At 38.8% G+C, this 23,868-nt stretch overlaps 1 protein-coding gene across 6 annotated transcripts in view; it reads left to right on the top strand.

The window, feature by feature from the left end:
* Window positions 1–23,868, top strand: part of CDKAL1 (CDKAL1 threonylcarbamoyladenosine tRNA methylthiotransferase) — a 599,197-nt gene that overhangs the window by 200,468 nt on the left and 374,861 nt on the right. For all 6 annotated transcript variants that reach the window (XM_088831304.1, XM_055407287.2, XM_088831305.1 and 3 more), the window contains one exon: window positions 1,636–1,756. In XM_088831304.1, the coding sequence (XP_088687430.1) occupies window positions 1,636–1,756 (121 nt within the window). The remainder of the gene's footprint in view (window positions 1–1,635; window positions 1,757–23,868) is intronic.

Raw genomic sequence — 23,868 nt, 5'->3', positions numbered from 1 at the left:
TTCTGGTCAAAGCCCAAAGGCCAGAGAATCAGAAGAGTTGATGCTGTACGTGCTGGTAGGCAACTGGGAAGGCATGAGACCCCAAAAGATCTAATATTTCAGTCTGAGTCTGAAGGCTGGCAAAGACCGAATACTCAGCTCAGTAGTCAGTTGAGAGGAGTTCCCTCTTACTTAGCCTTTTTGTTCTATTCAAGCCTTTGATTAATTGCATTGTGCCTACCAGTGTTAGGCTGAGCAGTCTGCTTTACTCAAGTCTACTCATTGAAATATCAGTCTCATGCAGAAACACCCCCACAGACACACCCAAAATAGTGTTTGTCTAAGTGTCTGGGCACCCTGTGGCCCAGTCAACTTGACTTATAAAATTAACCATCACAACATGTTACCTGTTGGGAATACAGTTGGCTAATCACATGAAAGGGTGCTCAGTCTCATTATCACCATGGAATGCATAGTCACTCAGAGCACAATAATATCCCACTACTTGCGCACTAGAATAGCTTTCTCAGAAGTTACAGTATGAGGTCTTGGTGATGTGGAGAAACTCAAACCCTCATACATTGCTGGTGGGGTAGAAAATGGTAGCATTTCTTTCGAAAACAGTTATTTCTTATAAAATTTTAATTTACAGCATATTCCACAATTTTCCTAGATATCTGTTTAAGAGAAATGAACATGTATATCTGCATGAAGATCTCCATTCAGATATTCATAGAAACATTATTATAAAAGGTGTTAATTGGAAACAGTTGAAATGTTCATCACCTGGTTGATTAACAAAATGTAGTATCTTTGGTATGGGAGCAGGGATAGACTATAAATAAGCTTGAGGGAATTTTGGAGGTGATGTTCTAAATGTTCTAAAAATGGGTCATGATGACTGTACAGCTATATAAGTTTATTTAAAATCGTTGAATTGTTCATGTACAATGGGTGAGTTATATAGGATGTACCTCAGTGAAGTTATTAAAAAATCATGCTATGTATATAAATAAAATGGCAAAATAAATATGGAAAATAATTAGGAAATACCAAGCAGATGGAAATTCTTTGTTCAGTTCTTCCAACTTGTCTGTAAGTCTACAGTTAATTCAGAATTTTAATTCTTAGTGTTCTTTAAGTCTTAGTGTCCTGATTCTTTTGTAATGTTTTTTGAAAAATTGTTTAAAAACTTTTTTTTCTTAAAAAATCCAACCCTCACATGTCATTTTATCTTAGCTTTTTATTTTCTACTACTTTGATTGACAGTTTGCCTTGAGCAGATGCTCTTCTTTTGCACTTGGCCTTCAGGACCCCTGCCCAAGTGAACCCTTCCTACTTCCTGTACATATCTGGTCTGTGTTAGAGACCACTCAGACCTGTGGAATGACACTCTGAAGATATTCCTATTTCTCTCATCTGTGCAGTATAAATGTGCGAATATTCAAGCAAGGTGCTTATGACTGGAGGACTTGGCCATAGCTGCCTTTCCCTTTGGTAGTATTACTTAGGGTCAATGATCATATCTTCTCTGGGTCATTTTTCTTTGTTCTCAGAAAAAGTTAAATGCGAATATCAACACATTTGTTGAAAGCAGTAAATTAAAGTGATATTGTATGACTCATGCTCACCTATATTTATGTGCTTTATTTGAAGGTCACTCTGTGAGACTGCTGGGTCAGAAAAAGGATAATGGAAAACGTCTGGGGGGAGCACGACTGGATTTGCCGAAGATTAGGAAGAACCCACTCATAGAGATCATTTCCATCAATACTGGGTAAGCTTCTCTTGCACTTTCTCACTCAGTGTACTCTGTTTGTTTACCTGGCTATATGATATCAGAAAGTAATCGAACATTTCCATGGGAAAGAAAAATAAAAAATGAATTTTTTAGAGAGTCATACCTGAATATCATTCCCTCTAAGATGTTCTCTGTACACAGGTATGCTTATATTTGCAGCCAGGATTTTTGTCTTTATAAAGATAAAAAATTTAAAAAATGAACATTATTCTAACTTCTCCTTTTTGGGTATAAACATGGATTTTATTTTTCAGCTCTGCCCTTGGATAAAATCTTTTTAAGAAGAGTATTTCATTCTGTAAAATGGTTACTGTACCCATCATCTTTGACTATTTTTTCAGTGGGTTTTATGGTAAATATTGTCCAAGATCCTAACCCTATTCTGATTCTTAACTATCTGAAATGAAGGTTTTTCAGTGTTACTTTTATGAGCCTTAAACTGCAAGTAAGTACACGTTCTGACTGGATATCAAGTACTCTGAGTTCCATGTTGATGTGAAGTTCTGCCTGACTCTTAACTCCTGGGATAACCAGTCGTACTTGGTTTTATTTCCTTTTGTTTAAATTATGACTGCTTCTGATAAAGTTACTTATTTCCCACTTTGATCTACATTATCACAGGCTGATAATAAACTTACATTTAAACCTCAAGGGGTCCCTGCATTCATGCAGCTGCCTCACATTTCCCGCAGATTTAAGTCTTCCTGCTCCTTTAAATTTTATCTCCCTTCCCTCTTGTAAAAAATTGTTCTTTGCCTGCCCTCTGCTTTCTTCACTGAGAACAGGTGAACTTATCTTTCCCGTTCAGCATCTCCCTGCCCCTCTCCCAGCCCGTGCCGTCCTTTCCCCTACACTGTGGTGACTGCCTTGTCACTGGTCATCTTTGTCTTGTCCTATCACCTTCTGGTTCATCCCACCGCTGCGGCCAAAGACCAGGGAACATTGAAGACATTTGGTTTTTTCCCTAAAAGCCCTGGGGGACTTTGAGCCGACTTTGTGAACTTGTGCAGGACTAACTCTGGCTCTCAGTGTGGAAGATTCAGAACCCCCTACCCCCGCGCCAAGCAAGTCCTAGTACTTCTCCACTCACTTCTGGGCAATCCTGCTGACCCAGTTGTGTGCCCTTTCTGTGGGTGGCTGCTTGTTCCTCCCTTATGACCAGACTGAATACCTTCCTCTACACCTACAGCATTCCCTATTTGCCTTGATTGTGGCACTTCTCAGAATGTGTAATTTATATTTTCTACTATATTATGAGCATCATGAGTTTAGAAAGTATTTCAGTTATCACTTTTACTACCTCTGACTTCAGTGTCTAGTACAAAGTGAGTACTCAATTAGTGTTGAATTAATGTTGTCTTTTAAAATTATTTCTAGTTTATTTGACCATACATTTTTCAAAATTTCCCCTAGGTAGCCACTGTAAATGCATTAAGTTAAATTTCTTCCCCTATATTATAATTTAACATTTTCTTCTCTTGGACTTAGTGTTTCTTAAAATGAGGCTGTGGACGTTTTAAAGCTTGCTGGATATTTTCTTTCAGTCTGTCATCCTCTTACGTCTCTCATATTACAGTATAGGATTGCCCCTTAGTAAGTAAATTAGCAAACGTTCTTCTGCTATTAAGAGGATTCAGTTCATACTGTCACTCGTTGAGGTAAGAGTTTCTAAACTTCTCTGACTGCTAATCATTCTTCGGAGTCAATTGGAGCCTTATCACTTGTTCCCAGATGAAAGTGTCTCTGTGAGTGTTTGTCAGCGATATCACTCTTAACATCTTTACCTTGATTTTTTTTTTAAACCTCTGATAGAACTCATAGCTTTTTTTTTTGTTTGTTTACACTTAAATATTTTAAGAGTTCTGTGGGTAATTATTTCTTTTAAATGAAAAAGATCATCTCCATCAAAATCTTGCACTTTTCAAAGTTTTATGGCAAGGCTATGGTTTTTCCCATGGTCATGTATGGATGTGAGAGTTGGACTGTGAAGAAAGCTGATCGCCGAAGAATTGATGCTTTTGAACTGTGGTGTTGGAGAAGACTCTTGAGAGTCCCTTGGACTGCAAGGAGATCCAACCAGTCCATTCTAAAGGAGATCAATCCTGGGTGTTCATTGGAAGGACTGATGCTAAAGCTGAAACTGCAATACTTTGGCCACCTCATGCGACGAGGTGACTCACTGGAAAAGACTCTGATGCTAGGAGGGATTGAGGGCGGGAGGAGAAGGGGACGACCGAGAATGAGATGGCTGGATGGCATCACTGACTCTGTGGACATGGGTTTGAGTGAGCTCCGGGAGTTGGTGATGGACAGGGAGGCCGGGCGTGCTGTGATTCATGGGGTCGCAGAGAGTCGGACAAGACTGAGCGACTGAACTGAACTGACTGTTACAAGTTTCATTTAAATGTTGTGTTTATCAGTTAGGGAAAGGATTCCATTTGTAACAAATTTCATTCCATGTATTGGTAAATTATCAATGTGACTGTTAAACTCTACAGTTTCACAGTTCTAACTTAAAATGTAAAAGGAGTATATTAGTTGCTTTAGCCAAGGGACAAATTGAAACTCTCAGATCATGCTAGATTGTGGATGAGCTGAGACGACTATTTATTTGATTATATTGTGTATAATATGAGTACCTTTATTTCTTAAATAACACTTATCTTTTCCTTCTATACTGTCCCGATTTTATGTTCAGTTATTCATCCTACTCATGTTTGCTGTTCAGTTCAGTTCAGTCACTCAGTCGTGTCTGACTCTTCACGACCCCATGAATCAGCACGTCAGGTCTCCCTGTCCATCACCAACTCCCGGAGTTCACTCAAACATGAGTCCATCTAGTCGGTGATGCCATCCAGCCATCTCATTCTCTGTCGTCCCCTTCTCCTCCTGCCCCCAATCCCTCCCAGCATCAGAGTCTTTTCCAGTGAGTCAGCTCGTCTCATGAGATGGCCAAAGTATTGGAGTTTCAGCTTTAGCATCAGTCCTTGCTGTATTGCATGTATAAATTTGGTCCACTCTGTTCCTTGTCCCAATTTACAATGTTCTTTTTTTTTTTTTTTTTTGAGATGAACCCTTTGAGGTTAGCTGCCCCTTGTCCAATGTCACTCTTATTTCTAGACTGCCCCTTATGGGGTAAGGACTCCTTGTAGACATAAATAGGCACATGTTTGTCTAATAGGATGGTAAAGCTATATGGATATGACTTGTATTAATAAAATTAATCATTGCTAATGTATATATCAATGCCAAAGAATATTCAAACTACCATACAATTGGGCTCATTTCACATGCTAGCAAGGTAATGCTCAAAAATCCTTCAAGCTAAGCTTTAGCAGTACATGAACCGAGAACTTCCAGATGTACAAGCTGGATTTAGAAAAGGCAGAGGAACCAGAGATCAAATTGCCAACTTTCATTGGATGATAGAGAAATCAAGGGATTTCCAGAAAAACATCTGCTTCATTGACTACACTAAAGCCTTTGACTGTGTGGGTCACAACAAACTGTGGAAAATTCTTAAAGAGATGGGAATACCAGACCAACTTACCTGTCTCCTGAGAAATCTGTGTGCGGGTCAAGAAGTAGTGGTTAGAACCGGACATGGAACAGCAGACTGGTTCCAAATTGGGAAGGGAGTATGACTGAACAATAGCAACAACAATGTATGTTAAGTGTTTAATATGTGCCAGACACAATTCTGTGAAATGCGTATTTTTTCCTGTATTTAATCCTCACAACTGCCCTGGAGATTTTTTTAGTAGATGAGGAAACTAGGTTACAGAGAAGTTTGGTGACTTCACATTGTCCGGCAGCTAGTGGGTGGCAGAGGCTGTGACTTACCTGCTGTCCCCGTCAGATATTTTTGTGGGTTCATAGGAACAAGGGGCCATATCAAGTGAGGGGACAGGATAATCTTTGCATTATAATAACATTTGGAATATATACATATACTTATTTATGTGCTACACGTCATTATCTGTAGGCCACTCATGTTTCTTGCCCGTGGTTGTGATAGCAACCCAGCCAGGAAGGAACAAGTGCCTGGGTGGTAGTTTCGGGAATGAAAAGCTGGGTGGCAGAACTGTGAAATGGTTAAGAAGATGGACTTTCGCATTCTTCAGTGGATTTATTTGTTACCATGGAGCTGGAAGTTCTAAAGAGCGGTTGGAGGTAGAAGTTCAAGGCTGAAAAGAAGCCTTAGTTGGAGGGATGAGAGTTGAGGTCATTGAAGGTGAATGGTCAGTGCCTGTGTACAGAAAATAAAAGAAGAGAGAGGAATTATTTATGAAGTAGAACTCGTCAGAGGTGAAGGTTTTAATGAATGTGTAATGTCTAACTATTACTCCCGATTCCTTAAGGAGAAGTAATACCGGTATTGTTATTGCTCTTCAGTTGCTAAGTCCTGTCCAACTCTTTGCAAACCTATGAACTGCAGTACAGCAGGCTCCCCTGTCCTTCACTGTCTCCTGGACTGCTCAACCTCATGTCCATTGAGTCGGTGATGCAGTCCAACCATCTCATCCTATGTCGCCCCCTTCTCTTCCTGCCCTCAGTCTTCCCCAGCATCAGGGTCTTTTCCAGTGAATTAGCTCTTCACATCAGATGAATAAAGTATTGGAGCTTCAGCATCAGTCCTTTCAATGAATATTTAGGGTGAATTTCCTTTAGGATTGACTGGTTTGATCTGTTTGCTGTTCAAGCACCTCTTGAATCTTCTCCAGCACCACAGTTCAAAGACATCAGTTTTTCAATACTCAGCCTTCTTTATGGTCCAACTCTCACATCTGTACATGACTACTGAAAAAACCATAGCTTTGACTAAACGGACCTTTGTCAGCAGAGTAAAGTCTTTGCTTTTTAATACACTGTCCAGGTTTGTCACAGCTTTCCTTTCAAGGGACAAGTGTCTTAATTTCATAGGTGAATCACTTTGAAAGAGTGGGAAAATTAGAAATCTTGTTAGAAATTAGTAGACTTTGCTAAATGATGATTACTCTTTAGAGGCGTTCAGCTGTAAAGTGAGAGAGATGGTCTTTAGAAAGATTTTTCTGAGCTTGTTTATAGAGGCAGAGAGGTAAGGATTAGAAATATATTGATAGGAGAAACTGAACAGGAACAGTTGTGAACATAGGTAGACAGGTAAGTGCTGGGGAGAAAGATTCTTTCATAATTCCTTAGAGATAGGATTTAAGGACGTAAGTTTAGTTGTAGAATTTATCACTTCATTCTTCTTAAAGATTTTCACTGATGTAGAGAAAGATGTTTAGTCCCTCCATGCCGTCAGACAAGATGGAGGATGGAGGTTCCGTGTCACATCCCTTTATGCTTTGGTTGATATATTAATGCCGTGGTCTCTTTTTGATGCCACTGACTTCAGATACAGCCAGTGCTTGATCAGAATAATCCTCACCTTCTTGGATTTATCACTTTTCTTCTTCCCCTCTTTTCTGCCTTTGATGGTAGTGTTCAGCTGATACTCTACCCTTGACATTTTCTATAAACTGGAAGTCATATGCAGTCTGAGATTCTAATTAAATATTTGGCCAGAAATAATCTTGTTTCTGAGGATATATTTAATGAAATTTGAAGATTCATCCAGAGTGTTTTTTTGTTTCTAATTTTTTTTTCCTTCATTGAATTCAGGGAGTGAGGTCATGGTTCTGACACATAAGCGAGTAGGCAGTCTGTGGGTATTTATGTAAAGCGTTATCAACCAAGTGTTCTGGTCAGTATAATGGGGAGTCAACATGTGCATAAAAGGAACAGGTATGCTGAGGTTGAAAAGCTCAGTGTTTTGTCCAGGGACCCCATTTGTGTGATTGATTGATTGATTGATTGATTTTTTTAGTAGTGAGAATGGAGTGTGGAGACAGAAGGTAGTGCTGGGCACAGAAAGTTAAAAATCGGAAATTGGGCCATAAAGAAAATCTCTGGTTCATTTTGCCTTCTCTGTCACTATTAAAGTCATCATTTTTGACAATCCCTTGGCAATTTTCATTCTTCTGAAGCCAGGAGTTGGATGCTGCTCAGCGGTTCTCATATGAGGTATGTCATTTTTTAGACTACTATCAGATTATCCCCAATTTGAAGGGATAATCCTCCCCAGGGCTAAACACATCTTAGAAAATACCCTCTGACCCTGTAATACTTTACTGATACTTTCTCTTTTAAAATTTATCTTGTCTTTCTTGTTATTTGCCATCTGCCAGACATAAAATGGTGTATGTGGGAACTTTTAAGGGGAATCTAATTTTTTTGAGATTACATACTTGAATTTATTATCATTTTTAAAGTATCTGTTACTTCCGCTCCCCGACCCATGACATTTTAGCTTTGGGAAAATGAAGTAATTCGGATGTTTTAAGTTTTTTTCTGTATTGTCCAGAATTTATAACTCCCTATTCCAGAGCTGGATAGGGAGGGGAATGAATGAATGAAAGAGCAAAAATGCAGATTTCTCTCGTGTAAGTGATGCTATTTTCAGAGAAACAGAATTACTCATAACATTTGGTTATCTTTCTGGTTCTAATGGTAAAACATGAAGTAGTCATTAACATGACATAATCACAATGCATTTGAAAATACAATTATTGCTTACCACATTACCAGGTATTGTGTTAGATATTATGACATATGCAAAGATAAACATTTCCGGAGTCAAGAGGTAACCAACACTGACTTAAATAATCTAAAACATGTGGCTCTAAATGCAGAGCAAATAGCAGCTTCTGGGTGGAGAGCTTATTCTGTTCCATATTCTGGGGAGTGAATGCTTATAGGTTCCAGCATGACCCTCGTCTAGGGGTGAAGGTACACAGCAGTGACTCCTGAGTCCTCTGAAGGTAAGAGATACGAAACACTTGGTTATCCTCTTACTGCCCTTCTATGAGATGTGACAGCCACACAGAAAAATGGTCGTCTTTTCTTTGACCTTTGTCATCAAACAAGGCTACTGACCTTATCAGTACATACGTGGAAAATGTAAACCTCAAATGCTATTTTTTAATGTTACTTTTAAATTATAGCTTTCAGAAAATAATGTTCTGTTAAAAAAAATTTTTGGAGGTATTTAATTGTAAATGTTATAAAGCTTGAATTAAGGTTCCAAAGAGATTCTTGGAGGGTTGAATATACGCAGTTAGGCTGAATCTTTCTAATATTTTGTAAGTTGTTATATCTTAGCATGGTGCCGATAAATAAGATGTTCTTTTCTGCTCAGTTACACTGTACTGTTCTGTTTACATGTCTTGATTGTATTAACCATGTCCCTATTCTGAATCTGCTCTCCTGAGAAAAGTTCCCTAAGCTTGGTGCCGTCCTTAGAGACATTCAAGTCCTGATACCTTTCTCTAGGAGACAGTATCTCAAGATAAAACATGTTCCAAAAAGAATTCAACTGACTTACTAGTCACTCATTTACTTAAAATTTATGGGTCAGTATCATTTTTTTACATATAGACCACTGACTGATTATAAATTAATGTAAGTCAATTTTGTCATGTATAACTCTAGAGGTGTTTTGATGGACAGTAGTAGCTACCAGTGAGGATTAGTTTGCTTTCTACAACCCAGCTATTAGGTTATAATGAAAGCAAGTCCCAGAGCAAAATCTGCAATGAGAATTTAAGTAAGCTGGCACCTTCTACCTGTTCTGGGTGATTAAATCAGACCTTGCAGGAAAGTGTCACTTGAGTCAGATGAGACAGTATGATTAGCCTCAGGCAGCCAGAATCCTCTGCCCAGTGCCTAGAGTGAGGGTAAAGGAGGGAACAAGACAGAATAGTGTCCTTAAGGGTCAAACTGTTTCCATTGTTTCCTCATCTATTTGCCATGAAGTGATGGGACGGGATACCATGATCTTTGTTTTCTGAATGTTGAGTTTTAAGCCAACTTTTTCACTCTCTTCTTTCACTTCCATCAAGAGATTCGTTAGTTCTTCACTTTCTGCCATAAGGATGGTGTCATCTGCGTATCTGAGGTTATTGATATTTCTCCTTACAGTCTTGATTTTAGCTTGTGCTTCATCCAGCCTGACATTACACATTATGTACTCTGAATATAAGTTAAATAAGCAGGGTGACAATAAACAGCTTTGATGTACTCCTTTCCCTATTTGGAGCCAGTCTGTTGTTCCATGTCCAGTTCTAACTCCTGCCTACAGATTTCTTAGGAGGCAGGTCAAGTGGTCTGGTATTCCCATCTCTTGAAGAATTTTCCACAGTCTATTGTGATCCACAGAGTCAAAGGCTTTGGCGTAGTCAATAAAACAGAAGCAGATGTTTTTCTGGAACTCTCTTGCTTTTTCGATGATCCAGCGGATGCTGGCAATTTGATCTCTGGTTCCTCTGCCTTTTCTAAATCCAGCTTGAACATCTGAAGTTCAAGTACTGGTGAAGCCTTGCTTGGAGAGTTTGTGCATTACTTTGCTAGCTTGTGAGGTGAGTGAAATTGTGCAGTAGTTTGAACATACTTTGGCATTGCCTTTCTTTGGGATTGGAATGAAAACTGACCTTTTCTAGTCCTGTGGCCACTGCTGAATTTTCCAAATTTGCTGGCATATCGAGTGCATCACTTTCACAACATCATCTTTTAGGATTTGAAATAGCTCAATTGGAATTTCATCACCTCCACTAACTTTGTTCGTTGTGAAGCTTCCTAAGGCACACTTCACTTCACACTCAAGAATGTCTGGCTCTAGGTTAGTGATCACACCATTGTGATTATCTTGGTCGTGAAGATCTTTTTTGTACAGTTCTTCTGTGTATCCTTACCACCTCTTCTCAATATCTTCTGCTTCTGTTAGGTCCATACCGTTTCTGTCCGTTATTGTGCCCATCTTTCCATTAGTATCTCTAATTTTCTTGACGAGATCTCTAGTCTTTCCCATTCTATTGTTTTCCTCTTATTTCTTTGCATTGATCACTGAGGAAGGCTTTCTTATCTCTCCTTGCTATTCTTTGGAATTCTCCATTCAAATGGGTGTATCTTTTCTTTTCTCCTTTGTCTTTAGCTTCTCTTCTTTTCTCAGCTATTTGTAAGTCCTCCCCAGACAGCCGTTTTGCCTTTTTGCATTTCTTCGGGATGATCTTGATCACTGCCTCTTGTACAATATCACAAACCTCTGTCCATTGTTCTTCAGGCACTCTATCAGCTCTGATCCCTTGAATCTATTTCTCACTTCCACTGTATAATCATAAGGGATTTGATTTAGGTCATACCTGAATGGTCTAGTGGTTTTCCCTACTTTCTTCAATTTAAGTCTGAATTTGGCAATAAGGCATTCATAATATGAGCCACAGTCAGCTCCCGGCCTTGTTTTTGCTGTCTATATAGAGCGTCTCCATCTTTGACTGCAAAGAATATAATCAGTCTGATTTCGGTATTGACCATCTGGCAGTGTCCATGTGTCGTGTCATCTCTTGTATTGTTGGAAGAGGGTGTTTACTATGAGCAGTGCATTCTCTTGGCAAAACTGTTACCCTTTGACCTGCTTCATTTTGTACTCCAAGGTCAAATTTGCCTGTTACTCCCGGTATCTCTTGACTTCCTATTTTTGCATTCCAGTCTCCTGTAATGAAAAGGACATCTTTTTTGAGTGTTAGTTCTAGAAGGTCTTGTAGGTCTTCATAAAACCATTCAAGTTCAGCTTCTTCACCATTACTGGTTGCTGCTGCTGCTGCTGCTAAGTCACTTCAGTCGTGTCTGACTCTGTGTGACCCCTCAGACGGCAGCCTACCAGGCTCCCCCATCCCTGGGATTCTCCAGGCAACAACACTGGAGTGGGTTGCCATTTCCTTCTCCAATGCATGAAAGTGAAAAGTGAAAGTGAAGTTGCTCAGTCGTGTCCGACCCTCAGCGACCTCATGGACTGCAGCCTTCCAGGCTCCTCCGTCCATGGGATTTTCCAGGCAAGAGTACTGGAGTGGGGTGCCATTGCCTTCTCCGGCATTACTGGTTGGGGCATAGATTTGGATTAATGTGATACTGAGTGGTTTGCCTTGGAAACAAACAGATAATTCTGTCATTTTTGAAATTGCACTCAAGTACTGTATTTCAGACTCTTGTTGACCGTGAGGGCTACTCCATTTCTTCTAAGGGATTCTTGCCCACAGTAGTAGGAATAATGGTCATCTGAACTAAATTCGCCTGTTCCAATCCATTTTAGTTTGCTGATTCCTAAGATGTTGACATTCACTCTTGCCATCTCCTCTTTGACCATTTCCTATTTACCTTGATTCCTGGACCCAACATTCCTGGTTCCTATGCAGTATTGTTCTTTACAGCATTGGACTTTACTTCCATCACCAGTGGCATCCACAACTTGGTGTTGTTTTTGCTTTGGTTCCATCTCGTCATTCTTTCTGGAGTGACTTCTGTACTCTTCTCCAGTGGCATATTGGGCCCCTACTGACCTGGAGAATTCATCTTTGGGTGTCATGTCTTTTTGCCATTTTGTATTGTTTATGGGGTTCTCAAGGCAAGAATGCTGAAGCGGTTTGCCATTCCCTTGTCCTTTGGACCGTGTTTTGTCAGAACTCTCCACCATGACTTGTCCATCTTGGGTGGTCCTCCATGGCATGGATCATAGTTTCATTGAGTTAGACAAGGCTGTGGTCTTTGTGATCAGTTTGATTAGTTTTCTGTGATTGTGGTTTTCATTCTTTCTGCCGTCTGAGGGATAAGGATAAGAGGCTTATGAAAGCTTCTCTTCCTGATGGGAGAGACTGACTGAGGGGGAAACTGGGTCTTGTTCTGATGGGCGGGGCCATTTGCAGTAAATCTTTAATCCAATTTTCTGTTGATGGGCAGGACTGTGTTCCCTCCCCATTGCTTGACCTGAGACCAAACTATGGTGAAGGTAATGAAGATAATGGTGACCTCCTTTAAAACGTATTGCTGCAGCTGGTGACAGCAGCCATGAAATTAAAAGATGCTTGCTCCTGGAAGAAAAGCTATGACCAACCTAAATGGCATATTAAAAAGCAGAGACATTACTCTGCTAATAAAGGTCAGTCTAGTCAAAGCTTTCCAGTAGTCATGTTATGGATGTGAGGGTTGGACTATAAAGAAAGCTGAGCGTTGAAGAATTGATGCTTTGGAACTGTGGTGTTGGAGAAGACTCTTGAGACTCCCTTGGACTGCAAGGAGATCCATCCAGTCCATCCTGGAAAAGGAAATCAGTCCTGAATTTTCATTGGAGGGACTGATGCTGAAGCTGAAACTCCAGTACTTTGGCCATCTGATGCAAAGAACTGACTCATTGGAAAAGACCCTGATGCTGGGAAAGGTTGAGGGCAGGAGGAGAAGGGGATGACAGAGGATGAGATGGTTAGATGGCATAACCAACTCAATGGACATGAGTTTGAGCAAGCTCCAGGAGTTGTTGATGGACAGGAAAGCCTGGCATGCTGCAGTCCAAGGGGTCGCAAAGAGTTGGATGTAAGTGAGCAGGTGAACTGAACTGGACTGCATTGAACTGAATGGTCCAGACAGTGCTACCCGAAGTGTGATCTGTGGACTAGTGTCGGCTTAGTAACAACTGGGGATGGCTTGTCTGTGACAATTATAGAAATTGGGAGCAAGCACCTTAGAAACTTTTAAGATGGTTTAACGTTGCTGTGATGTCTTATAATTCCTTTTCATTGTATTTTGTTGGAAACAAAAATCCTGGTCTGTCACTACAGTTTGAGAAATATCAATCTCACCTAGGGTGTTGTAAGATTCTTTACCCTCTTTTGACAAATGTTTCAGGCAATCAGCTCATCTTGATTGTCACTGATTTCAGTAGTGTGACCCCATTTCTACTATCTTTTATGCTGATCAGTAAGCACTTGTGTTTAGTAGTCAGCCATTACTTTCAGAAATGAAAATTTGTTTCTATCATTTATTATGCTAATTTGCAAAGCCTGTGCTGTTGACCAAAGATAAAAGACAGCTAAAATGTATCAATTATCTCTGGAAGGTAATCTTTCTAATTAAGTTCTAGCAAAAGGAGTCTGTTCTCAATTGTAGCTTAAAATAACTCATAGTTTTATGTTACACTCTTGACATTAGGGTTTTCAAAAGTAACTTACAGAAGTCCTAACAGGGCCACATGAATCTTGAAACTGAAGGTTATAACTATTCTTTTGGCACATCCCTAAGGTCAGTAGATGACTGTTATTATTCTTGTGCTTCTGCAAGCTTATGGAGGCCAGGAAATATCTCTTAGTAATGAGCCTGGAATGTGGCTCCAGTGTATTCCAGAGAAGATAGAGTTTATGGTTCATCGAAGGACCTCTGTGCTTGGGGTTTAGAGTCACAGACACTGTTATTTTCTAGCTCCATGACTCAGATAAGTTGGGTAACTTCTAAGAGCAGATCTCTTTTGTAAGTTGGACACATACTACCTGCTGTAGACGTAGCCTGACACATCATGGGCATTTCGATAAGTATTTTCCGTAGCATTATGATCTTGCTGTATCCTGTTCTCTGTCAGCGTTCTCCAAGCCACCCCCACCATCCTTTCTCTTCACCCTTTGTACTTTTTCGGCTGGAAAGGTGCTGGTACTAAAATTTAAGGTTAGGAGTTTATCTGAGAATCACCAGCTCCTCAACTTCCTGTTTCACTTGTTGAGTTTAAGTGAATGTTTGATAAATAAATGGAAAAAAATTAATCTTAGTCTCACCCATAGTTTGTATAGCAGTCTTACTCAAAATATTCACTTCATAAGCATTTTAGTATTTCAGTGACAGCAGGGTTACTTAAATGCAGGAAGTTCTCTGACTGAGCTGGAATATAATTCTAATTACTTCTCTCTGGCTATAGATGGTTGTTTTGTAGAGAAAAAATGTTAATTTGAACCATGAATGAAGTGAAACTTATCTCAAAAAATTATATGTGTGAAATTAAAGGATTCATGTCAATTTTGAACTTGTTACATTTTTGCTTTTATCCCAGAACTAGTTGTCCTGAAATTTGCAGCTTTTTTCATATGTTCAGTGAAATCCCCCGATACCTTATTTCCACTTAACTATTGTGCAAATAAAATTTTTAAGTAATCTTATTTTTAGTGCATCATAAAAACTGTATTTGGGCAAGATCATTTTTAAGAACAGTGGATGGCACTATTGGCTCATACCTGGGAATTAATTATCATTAAGTTGCAGAATTTTGAAATGCAGGGTTTAATAAATGGCTTTAAGTGTCCTAGTTAAAAATTTTAGGCAGTGTTAGGGTGGAGATTTATTCTTAAATTTTGTAACTTCTTTTTTATGTATCATTATTTTACATAAACTTTGAAATGAATATATAACTTGTTTAGTAATTATATATAATGGCTGATTTTTAAAAGCCATTTCAGATTCTAGCATGTTACAGTCTATAACATTGTTGTAACTAAAAAGTGCATCTTCCTTACTATATTTCTCTGATCAACAAAATTGTTTAGTTTGATGAAGCTAGAAGAACTCTGAATTTGGATAAAAAAGCAAAATTTAAAAGTACTCAAATTTCAGCAAGGAGATTAAACCCCAAAGAGATCAAGACATAAAGGAAATCAACCCTAGATATTCATTGCAAGGACTGATGCTGAAGCTCCAATAGTTTAGCCACCTGACACAAACAGCTGGCTCACTGGAAAAGACCCTGATGCTGGGAAAGATTGAAGACAGGAGGAGTAGGGGACGACAGAGGATGAGATGGTTGGATGGCATCACTAACTCAGTGGACATGGATTTGAGCAAACTCTGGGAGATAGTGAGGAACAGGGAAGCCTGGCTGCAGTCCGTGGGGCCACAAAGAGCCAGACATGACTGAGCAACTGAAGAACAACAAATTTCAACATATCATTAAAGAAACCTTAAAGATAATTGAATAGAATGGTTCACACTTTTTTTCAGGTTTGGAGATTGTATAGTGAGGATATACATTAGTTGTAGATACTTACAAATGCTTTTATAGCTTAGAAGGTTTATTGTTTTATTTCATGTATAGAAGTCTTTTATATTTGTTCTTTAAGAAAACTGAAGAACCCTGTTTTTGGACATTGATTTATTCAACAAACATGGCTGAACATTTGTTAAGTGCAGAGAGTTGAAAGGTGTATCAGTTTGTTGTCTGCCCTTAAGAATTACACAGGAGAGAGAGTAAAACAAGCAGAAAACACTTAAATGGTAATGTTGTAAGTACAGCAGTACAGGAGTGAACAGAGTTCTTTACAAGCATGATGGATTGTTTGGATGAGTTAGAAGGAGCTTCCCTGAAAAGTGAATCCTGTCTCTCAAAGTGTATCTCATAGGTAAAAGCATTTTAAGCAGGCACCCCCTCTCACTACCATGAACAATGGTATTGACTTGTGAAAGGCAGTGTCTCACGCAGAGAATGATGAGTGGATCAGTATGGTGGTATTTTGAATAAGGGAATGGTAAGAAAAAGGCTGGGAAGAGAGAGCTTGAGATTTCTTGGGTTCAAATTTGGCTTCGTCATTTTATCATTTTTTTTGTGATATGGTATGTTATTCAGCCCCTCTGTAGATCTCAGTTTTCTCACCTATCAGTTCAGTTCAGTTGCTCAGTCATGTGCAACTCTTTGCGACCCCATAGACTGCAGCACACAGTCCATACGCTCACTTATAAAAGGGGGTAGTAATTTGTGTTGTGAGAATTTAAAGAGATCATCTGTTTAAAGTAATTAACACAATGCATAGCATGTAGTATCTGTTCATGCCATGATAATTGTTTACTGCTATCTGAAGAATTGATGCTTCCAAACTGTGGTTCTGGAGAAGACTCTTGAAAGTCCCTTGGACTGCAAGGAGATCACACCAGTTGACCCTCAAGAAATCAACCCGGAATATTCATTTGAAGGGACTGATACTGAAGCTCCAATACTTTGGCTACCTGATGCAAACAGCTGACTTATTGGGAAAGATCCTGATGTTGGGAAAGATTAAAGGCAAGAGGAGAAAGGGGTGACCGAAAATGAGATGGTTGGATGACATCACCAACTTACTAGACATGAGTTTAAGCAAACTCTGGGATATAGTGAAGGACAGGGAAGCCTAGCGTGCTGCTGTCCATGGTCGCAAAGAGTTGGATATGACTTAGTGACTGAACAGCACCAACAGTCACAACTACACAGAAGCTCGACCTCAGGCTTCACTAGTTTGCAGTTTCCTTTAGACCATGGAGGAGTAAGTGACAGAGTCGTAACTTAAACCACATCATCTAACCAGTTCTTCTCCCAGTAAACCACAGGCTCACTGGTTTCTAGCATAGTTTTCTGTTTTTCCTTGCATCGGAACCATAGTTGTTTAGTTAGCAAAGAATGAAACCAATCTACAGGATAGTCAACTAAACTCAAAAAAGATGCTCTGGGCTCCGTGATTTTATGAGGAGAGTGGAAAACATGGGCTGTCAAGTGAAGTTGGACTGGGAGAGTTTCTGCTGTTAGGTTGTACTGTGCCAGATACCTCTTAAGAGACATTAAGTTTATCCAGTGTGACAGAATCTGCGATCCCTATTCTGATGTTTGAAGGCTAGGACTGCTCAGTCATTCAGATTTGGAGATGGGTGATAAGTATGCACTCCTCTCTGGTTGTTTGTTTGTTTGGTTGGTTTGTTTTAAAATCAGTTCTTGAGTTAGGGTGCACTTTGTGGTTGTTTAGTTGCTAAGTTGTGCCCGACTCTGCGACTCCACAGACCGTAGCCCACCAGGAGCCTCTGTCCATAGGATTTCCCAGGCAAGAATACTGGAGTCGGTTGCCATTTCCTTTTGCAAGGAATCTTCCCGACACTGGGCTTGAACCTGCTTCTCCTGCCTTGACAGGCATATTTGTTACCACTGAACCAGTGGGAAGTCCAGGCTGCACTTAGAAGGGCACAATAGGAGTGGATGAATGGATGCTCCCAAAGCGCTGCCATTTGTGAGTTTTCCTGGTGCTTCAGGAAAACTTGTTTTCCAGTCTTGTCAGGAAGGGGAGAATAACCCCAATACTTGGGTTGCTCAACTTTAATTAAGTATAATTGGACACACATGTAATAAAAGCCTGTCAGTTTTTTCAATACAAAAATAATATATATTTTATATTTGTTTCTGAAACCGCTTTATTTTTCTTCTGCTACATCTCAGCGTGGTAGCACACCAGTTGTTTTATTTTTGCTAACCCTAACAAAGCAGAATATTTTGTTTGGCTTTTTAAAAAGGCAATAGTGCATGTAGTTAAGACCTTTACTTTATCTGATGAAGTCATCTCTGAGGAATGTCTGTTCTTCTGTAAATGCACTAAGGAAATGGGATTTAAGACGAGGTCATCTTTTAAGATCCTGGTTTTCTATTTTTAAACAATGTATATAGCTCTGTGATTTGTAATGTGTATTTCTGTGGTTCTTTTTAGGTTGTCCTTAAAATATTAATGGTGAGAGATAATACAGGTGTAGGAAACTCTTTGTACCTTGCAGAGTACCTTTTATATATTGTTACATTCTTGCTCTAGAGGAAAGCAAACTGTCTGAAATGAGATTTTCAGTCTGTTCTCCTCCTCCCCCGCTTCCTTTGCTCCATCTCTGTTTGTCTCCTCTCCCCCTTCTATAAATTTTTGGGAACGAGGTATGTATGGATGGATCAATTCATTTAGGACTGATAACCCTTCTGACTGAACAATATCCCTTGTCATTATTGATGATCATGTACTTTATTCGTTGGTTTGTTCATATATTCGTTTGTTTATTCTTCAGGTGTTCAGTTATTCAGAAAACATATACAGGTATCTGTATGTATCAAATCCTGCACTAAATGCAATGAAAGAAACAAGGTTTACCTATTTTATCACTGCCCCATGAGTCTTTTATTACTAATGTAGTTTAGTTAACTGGTAAGTAACCCAGTTTTAATATTGTAATCTTCATTTAATACAATAATCATCAGATTTTTTTTTTAAGTGTATGAGACATAGAGCTGCTGCTAAGTCACTTCAGTTGTGTCCGACTCTGTGTGACTCCATAGACGGCAGCCCACCAGGCTCCCCCGTCCCTGGGATTCTCCAGGCAAGAACACTGGAGTGGGTTGCCATTTCCTTCTCCAACGCATGAAAGTGAAAAGTGAAAGAGTCATGTCTGACTCTTAGCGACCCCATGGACTGCAGCCCACCAGGCTCCTCCGCCCATGGGATTTTCCAGGCAAGAGTACTGGAGTGGGGTGCCATTGCCTTCTCTGAGACATAGAGCTATGTGCCTGGAAATGGCCGCAAATATAAAGAATGAATAGAACAGAACTTGTCTCGTATGAGGGCTGAATATGGACTTGTACAACAGTAGGATATCACTTTTGTAACAAGTCAACTGGGTAGGTCTCTTTGGTAAATTGATTACTGTTGAGAATTGTGTCATCCGTTGACACATACTGTTTTCACTATGGAATTCAGGAAACCCATGATCTTTTGAGTGTTGATCCTCTGCCTGTTCTGTCAAACACCTGATTTCACTTCTAAAGAATGAAACTAAGACCCCTTTTTGCTTCCTCCAACTTCTCTATCATTCTTATTTCTACTATTATGTTTATTTTTCCATTTTACTACTGTAATTGTCAATAACATGCAAAGTAAGCAAAACAATAACAGTAAAAGCAAGCAAAATTTTGAAAAATTTTCATGTAGTTTTCTTTTGGTGCATCTCGTGGCTTGTAGGATCTTAGTTCCGTGCCCAGGGATTGAACCCAAGCCCTGGCAATAAAAGCTCTAAGGCCTAACCATTAGGCCGCCAGGGAATTCCCCAATTTTTTTTCATATTAAAAAAAAAAAATCTCTGTGTCCAATGCCTATGAGGAGACAGTGAGAATGAGGTTCTGTTGGGCTGAAAGCAAATTTTAGTAATATTTAGTGACACCTGTTGGTTGCTACATGGTGATTGGCATACTGCAAGTCTTATGTGTAACTGAGTTGACTTACACGTACATATTTTGCTTTTTACACTAATATTTTGAATAATAACTCTTCTTAATTTTATTGTGACTTTGGTGTTAAATTTTCTATTTGCAGTATGACTATTATAATTTAATACTCCACTAACTTTAAATTCTGTGATAGATTTTCAAAGGTGAATGATAAAAATAAGAATAATACAGATATTTCAGAGTTTCTTCTTTTTGTAAAGTTTTAACTGGGTTATCTTATTTTTGTATACCCTAATTCAGAATCCAAATGTGGGTAAAACTCATATGTAGAGTACTTTCCTGATACATTTTTAAAATGCTTATTTGAAGCAGCATCTCTGTGATTTGCCTAATTTTTTAGTTTCATTATCTTTTTTGCTTGTATCTTAAAAATATATCCTAGACAACTTTAATTAATTGATCCTATCATGTCTATGTTTTCTGATTTGTCTTGTAGTCTCTTTATTTTCTTTAAATTATTTCTTTGTCCCCTTCCCATTCTTCCATCTTTTATGTCTCCTGTCTTTTCATGTGAAGTATCATTACCGTGAAGGTACTTTGATGACTAGAATAGTTTGGTCTTAAGAAATCACTAACGTACTGTTTTCTTCTCTACATCTGATATGGAATTATTAGTATTTTGTTTGTTTGTTTTTTGTTTTTGTGGTTTTTCTGAGGAGCGGACCCTGGCAGAACTTTTCTCCTGAATTGAGATAGATATAGTGACAACAGCTAGAAAGTTGGTTTTATGATCTAGGCTTGATTATCTCTTCTTTTTAGAACATAGTACTTTATAAATTTATCCTTGTCCTTTTACTCTGATGGGCTTCCCAGGTGGCATCGTGGGTAAAGAATCTGCCTGCAATGCAGGGGACACAGGAGACCTGGGTTGGGAAGATTCGCTGGAGGAGGACATGGGCACCCGCTGCAGTATTCTTACTACAGTCCCTGGGGTCACAAAGAGTCCGACATGACTGAAGTGACTGAGCACACAGTTGGTCTTGACTGCAGTTAGCTTTGACATGTCTAACTTGTACTATTACATATTAAAGAGCATAGATTTTCAAATACATTGATAAATTCATTAGGGTGAATTTACAGAAGTGGAATTGTTATGTCAAGGTTAAGAACCTTTTTATGGATCTTGGAATATAAGCTGAAATCGCTTTCCAAAATATTGTTATTTACAATGCTAACAAGAGGTACACATTTTGCTTCACTGTCAAGTCTTCATTATTATTCCCGTTTTGGAGAAACTGAGGTTGGAGAGATTAAATAATGTGCCCAGAACTACCACCTTAGTATAGATAATAGCTAAAATTTGCAGCCTCATTTTATTAAAGAGGCCTGTTAGGCCTAGTGTTAGGAGTATAATTCTGGAGCCAAACTTCTTAGTTCTGAATCTTGGCTTTAGTGCTTGACTATGTAATTCTGGGCAGGTTTCATTGTTAGTTTTCTCATCTCTAAAGTAGGAATAATAACGAAAATAATATGTTTCTTAGGGTTATTGTGAGGATTAAGTATATATATATATAGCTTAGACAAGCATCTGGTAAATATAATTGTTATATAAGAGATTGTTATCATTTTCACCATTATTCTTTCTAAAACAACATAGGCATTTTGGGTAATCAGATTACTGAACCATTCAAACCATTTTGTGTGGATGAAAGAAAGCCAGCCAGTTAGCTAACCAGACTAGAACCCACATCTTTGGCTTTTATGTAATTATGATGTTTTACTAATAGCCTCCTTATTTTGATATACTAGATGAGAAAGAACTAGTCTAGCTTTAAAATGTCTATTGTAAACATATGGATTTGTCCTTTGTAACATTTCCTTACCAAATGTTTGGATGGGTCATGGAGTAACACGATAGTTTGCATTTTGAACAGCAGTTTCATTTAAGCTATTTAGTAATGGGTTATACTGCCTAAGATCTTTTGCCAATTAATGAGAATGGTCTGAGGCCTTCTTTTAAATAAGGGATGGAAAAAATAAAACCTTTTAATTAGGAGTAGACTTCGCAAACTATTTAAAATTTTCTTTATTATTTGTAGCCCCATGGCCAAATACCAACTGCCCACACACCTTCTTAATACGAATCTATTCTTGGATAATTAAAAATCCTTTTGGCAGATTTATATATTCAGAGATTATTAGAGCCAGAAAACATTTTAGAGATTCAGAGTCTTTTTTTCGCAGGTGATGAAGCTGAGGCCCACAGGACAGTCAACAGCCTGAGGTCTAGTGGCATGCCTGTCACAGTCACTTTTGGAGAATTGGCTCATGACAAACAGAGACCACCTTGACAGGAGGTAGATCTCCACCTTCAGGATTTTGAAGGTTGGCAGGAGGATTAGAAGCATTTGTAGTCTTCAAGACATCATAACAATGATATTTTAGCTTGTGTTGAGTTAAATATAGATCACAACACTCGAAAGTGGTATCGCTTTGGCCATTAATGTTTGGCCAATAAACAGTGAAAAACAGTGACTCTACGAAGTGAATTGGATTGCGTGGATTAACAAGGCTATTGAGACCTAAGATTTTCATTTGATGAGTGAGAACCTTCACAGCAGCTCCAGACCTCACACATCCTTGTGTTCCTCTTTTATGGACTCATTATTTGCCTTTTCTGTCTATTTCTGGTTCTAATCTGTACCTTACATTTATTCCTGTTGGTTTATGTGTTTGTATCCATAGCGCCTGTATACTAATAGCAACTAGCCTGCAGATGCTCTCAAAAAAGATTTTATGACCAGTAATGGTGCATTTTCATTTTCAAATGTCACTGTTTCCTGACTTGGCCATGTAGTCCAGCCTCTCTCAGTTTGTGCTGAGAGAATTAAGCCTAAACTTATAACCCAAATATTGAAGGCATTCACTGTGGTTCGTGGATTATCTTCTTTTCTGGGCATCTGGATTGGTAAATAGCCATGTATGAATCTTGGGAGAAGTGAGAAAGTGATCACTTGGTTTATTTTTTTCTACTACTTAGTTATCTTGGCACACTGGTTGAGAAAGTCTGGTTTATTCACTTTATCCATCCCTCTAATACCCTTCTTAAAACTTACTTTTCTAAGAAGTGTCATCATTGATTGACTTCATTTGGATACCAGGTTTTTTTTTTTCACTCCACATTCCCTTAGGTTGTGTAGACTTAAGTTTTTACTAAGGGTGGTTGCTAAATTTGCTTTTTTGCTGAATAAGTTACAGAAAATTGGCTTATTCTTTTCAAAGAACCAGCAGTAAGTGTGTAATGGAGTTCTCATGTTTCTGTATTTTTCTCCTGTAAAGCCTTTTCTACTTGAATGTCAAACTGGTCCCTCCTTGGGTGGGCTTGTATGTCATGGTCATAGCATGTCTTACATGCCAAAATATCATCCCTGTGTGTTATCTGTGTCACTGCTGGAGAAAGGAGTACTTTCTGTATGGCCCTTCCTGAGAGAGAAGACAGGAAGCCTGTGTATGATGCCTCCAGTCTTCACATAGTAGTTGTTTTTCTCTTGCTGATTGCTAAAATCAACTATAGTCCTGAGTGCAACAGTGTCTCTTATAGTGAGTCGTCACATCTGTGCATGGTTTTGGATCTCCTTACAGTAAGTCACCACTTCTGTGCGTGGTCTTGGATCTCCTAAAGCAGGAGTTTACTGTGAGATATTTCACTGATGCTCAGCATGTTACAATTTGCAGTTTTAACTAATTCAGCAGTGTTTTGAGATGTGTATTGCTGTTTTTATTTTTGATATTTTTGATGATCAGATCATAGCCATCATCCCAAACAAAAGAAAGGTATACTTTGAATGTCTCACTGTTAAAGGTATAGTGATGAGGATAATTTTGTTACCAGATTAGGTGGCAGAGGGTTGTGTTTGTTATCCCCTGGCACTGTGCCAAAACTATACAACAAGCCTTGACGTAACCAGAGTGAGCACTCATCACAGGTTTCCCAATCCACAGGAAGGCAGCAATCAGAAACATTGGCAATTTAACATAAAATATCTATTCACAGCAGACTTTCTTTAGAAAAGTGAAAAAATGAAAGTGAGGCTGCAAGCAAATTAAGTTTCTGATGAGCACTGTTGTTAGCCAAATAAGAAAAGCTGCTCATCAATAGTGACTTAATTAAACCATGTTTGATTGTAACGCTAAGGAAGTGTATCCAGTGAAAATA

Source organism: Moschus berezovskii, chromosome 23 (assembly GCF_049115385.1).
Source record: "Moschus berezovskii isolate FMDL1 chromosome 23, NW_MosBer_1.0, whole genome shotgun sequence".
Lineage (NCBI taxonomy): Eukaryota > Metazoa > Chordata > Mammalia > Artiodactyla > Moschidae > Moschus > Moschus berezovskii.
This window is presented reverse-complemented; position numbering and strand designations above follow the sequence as displayed.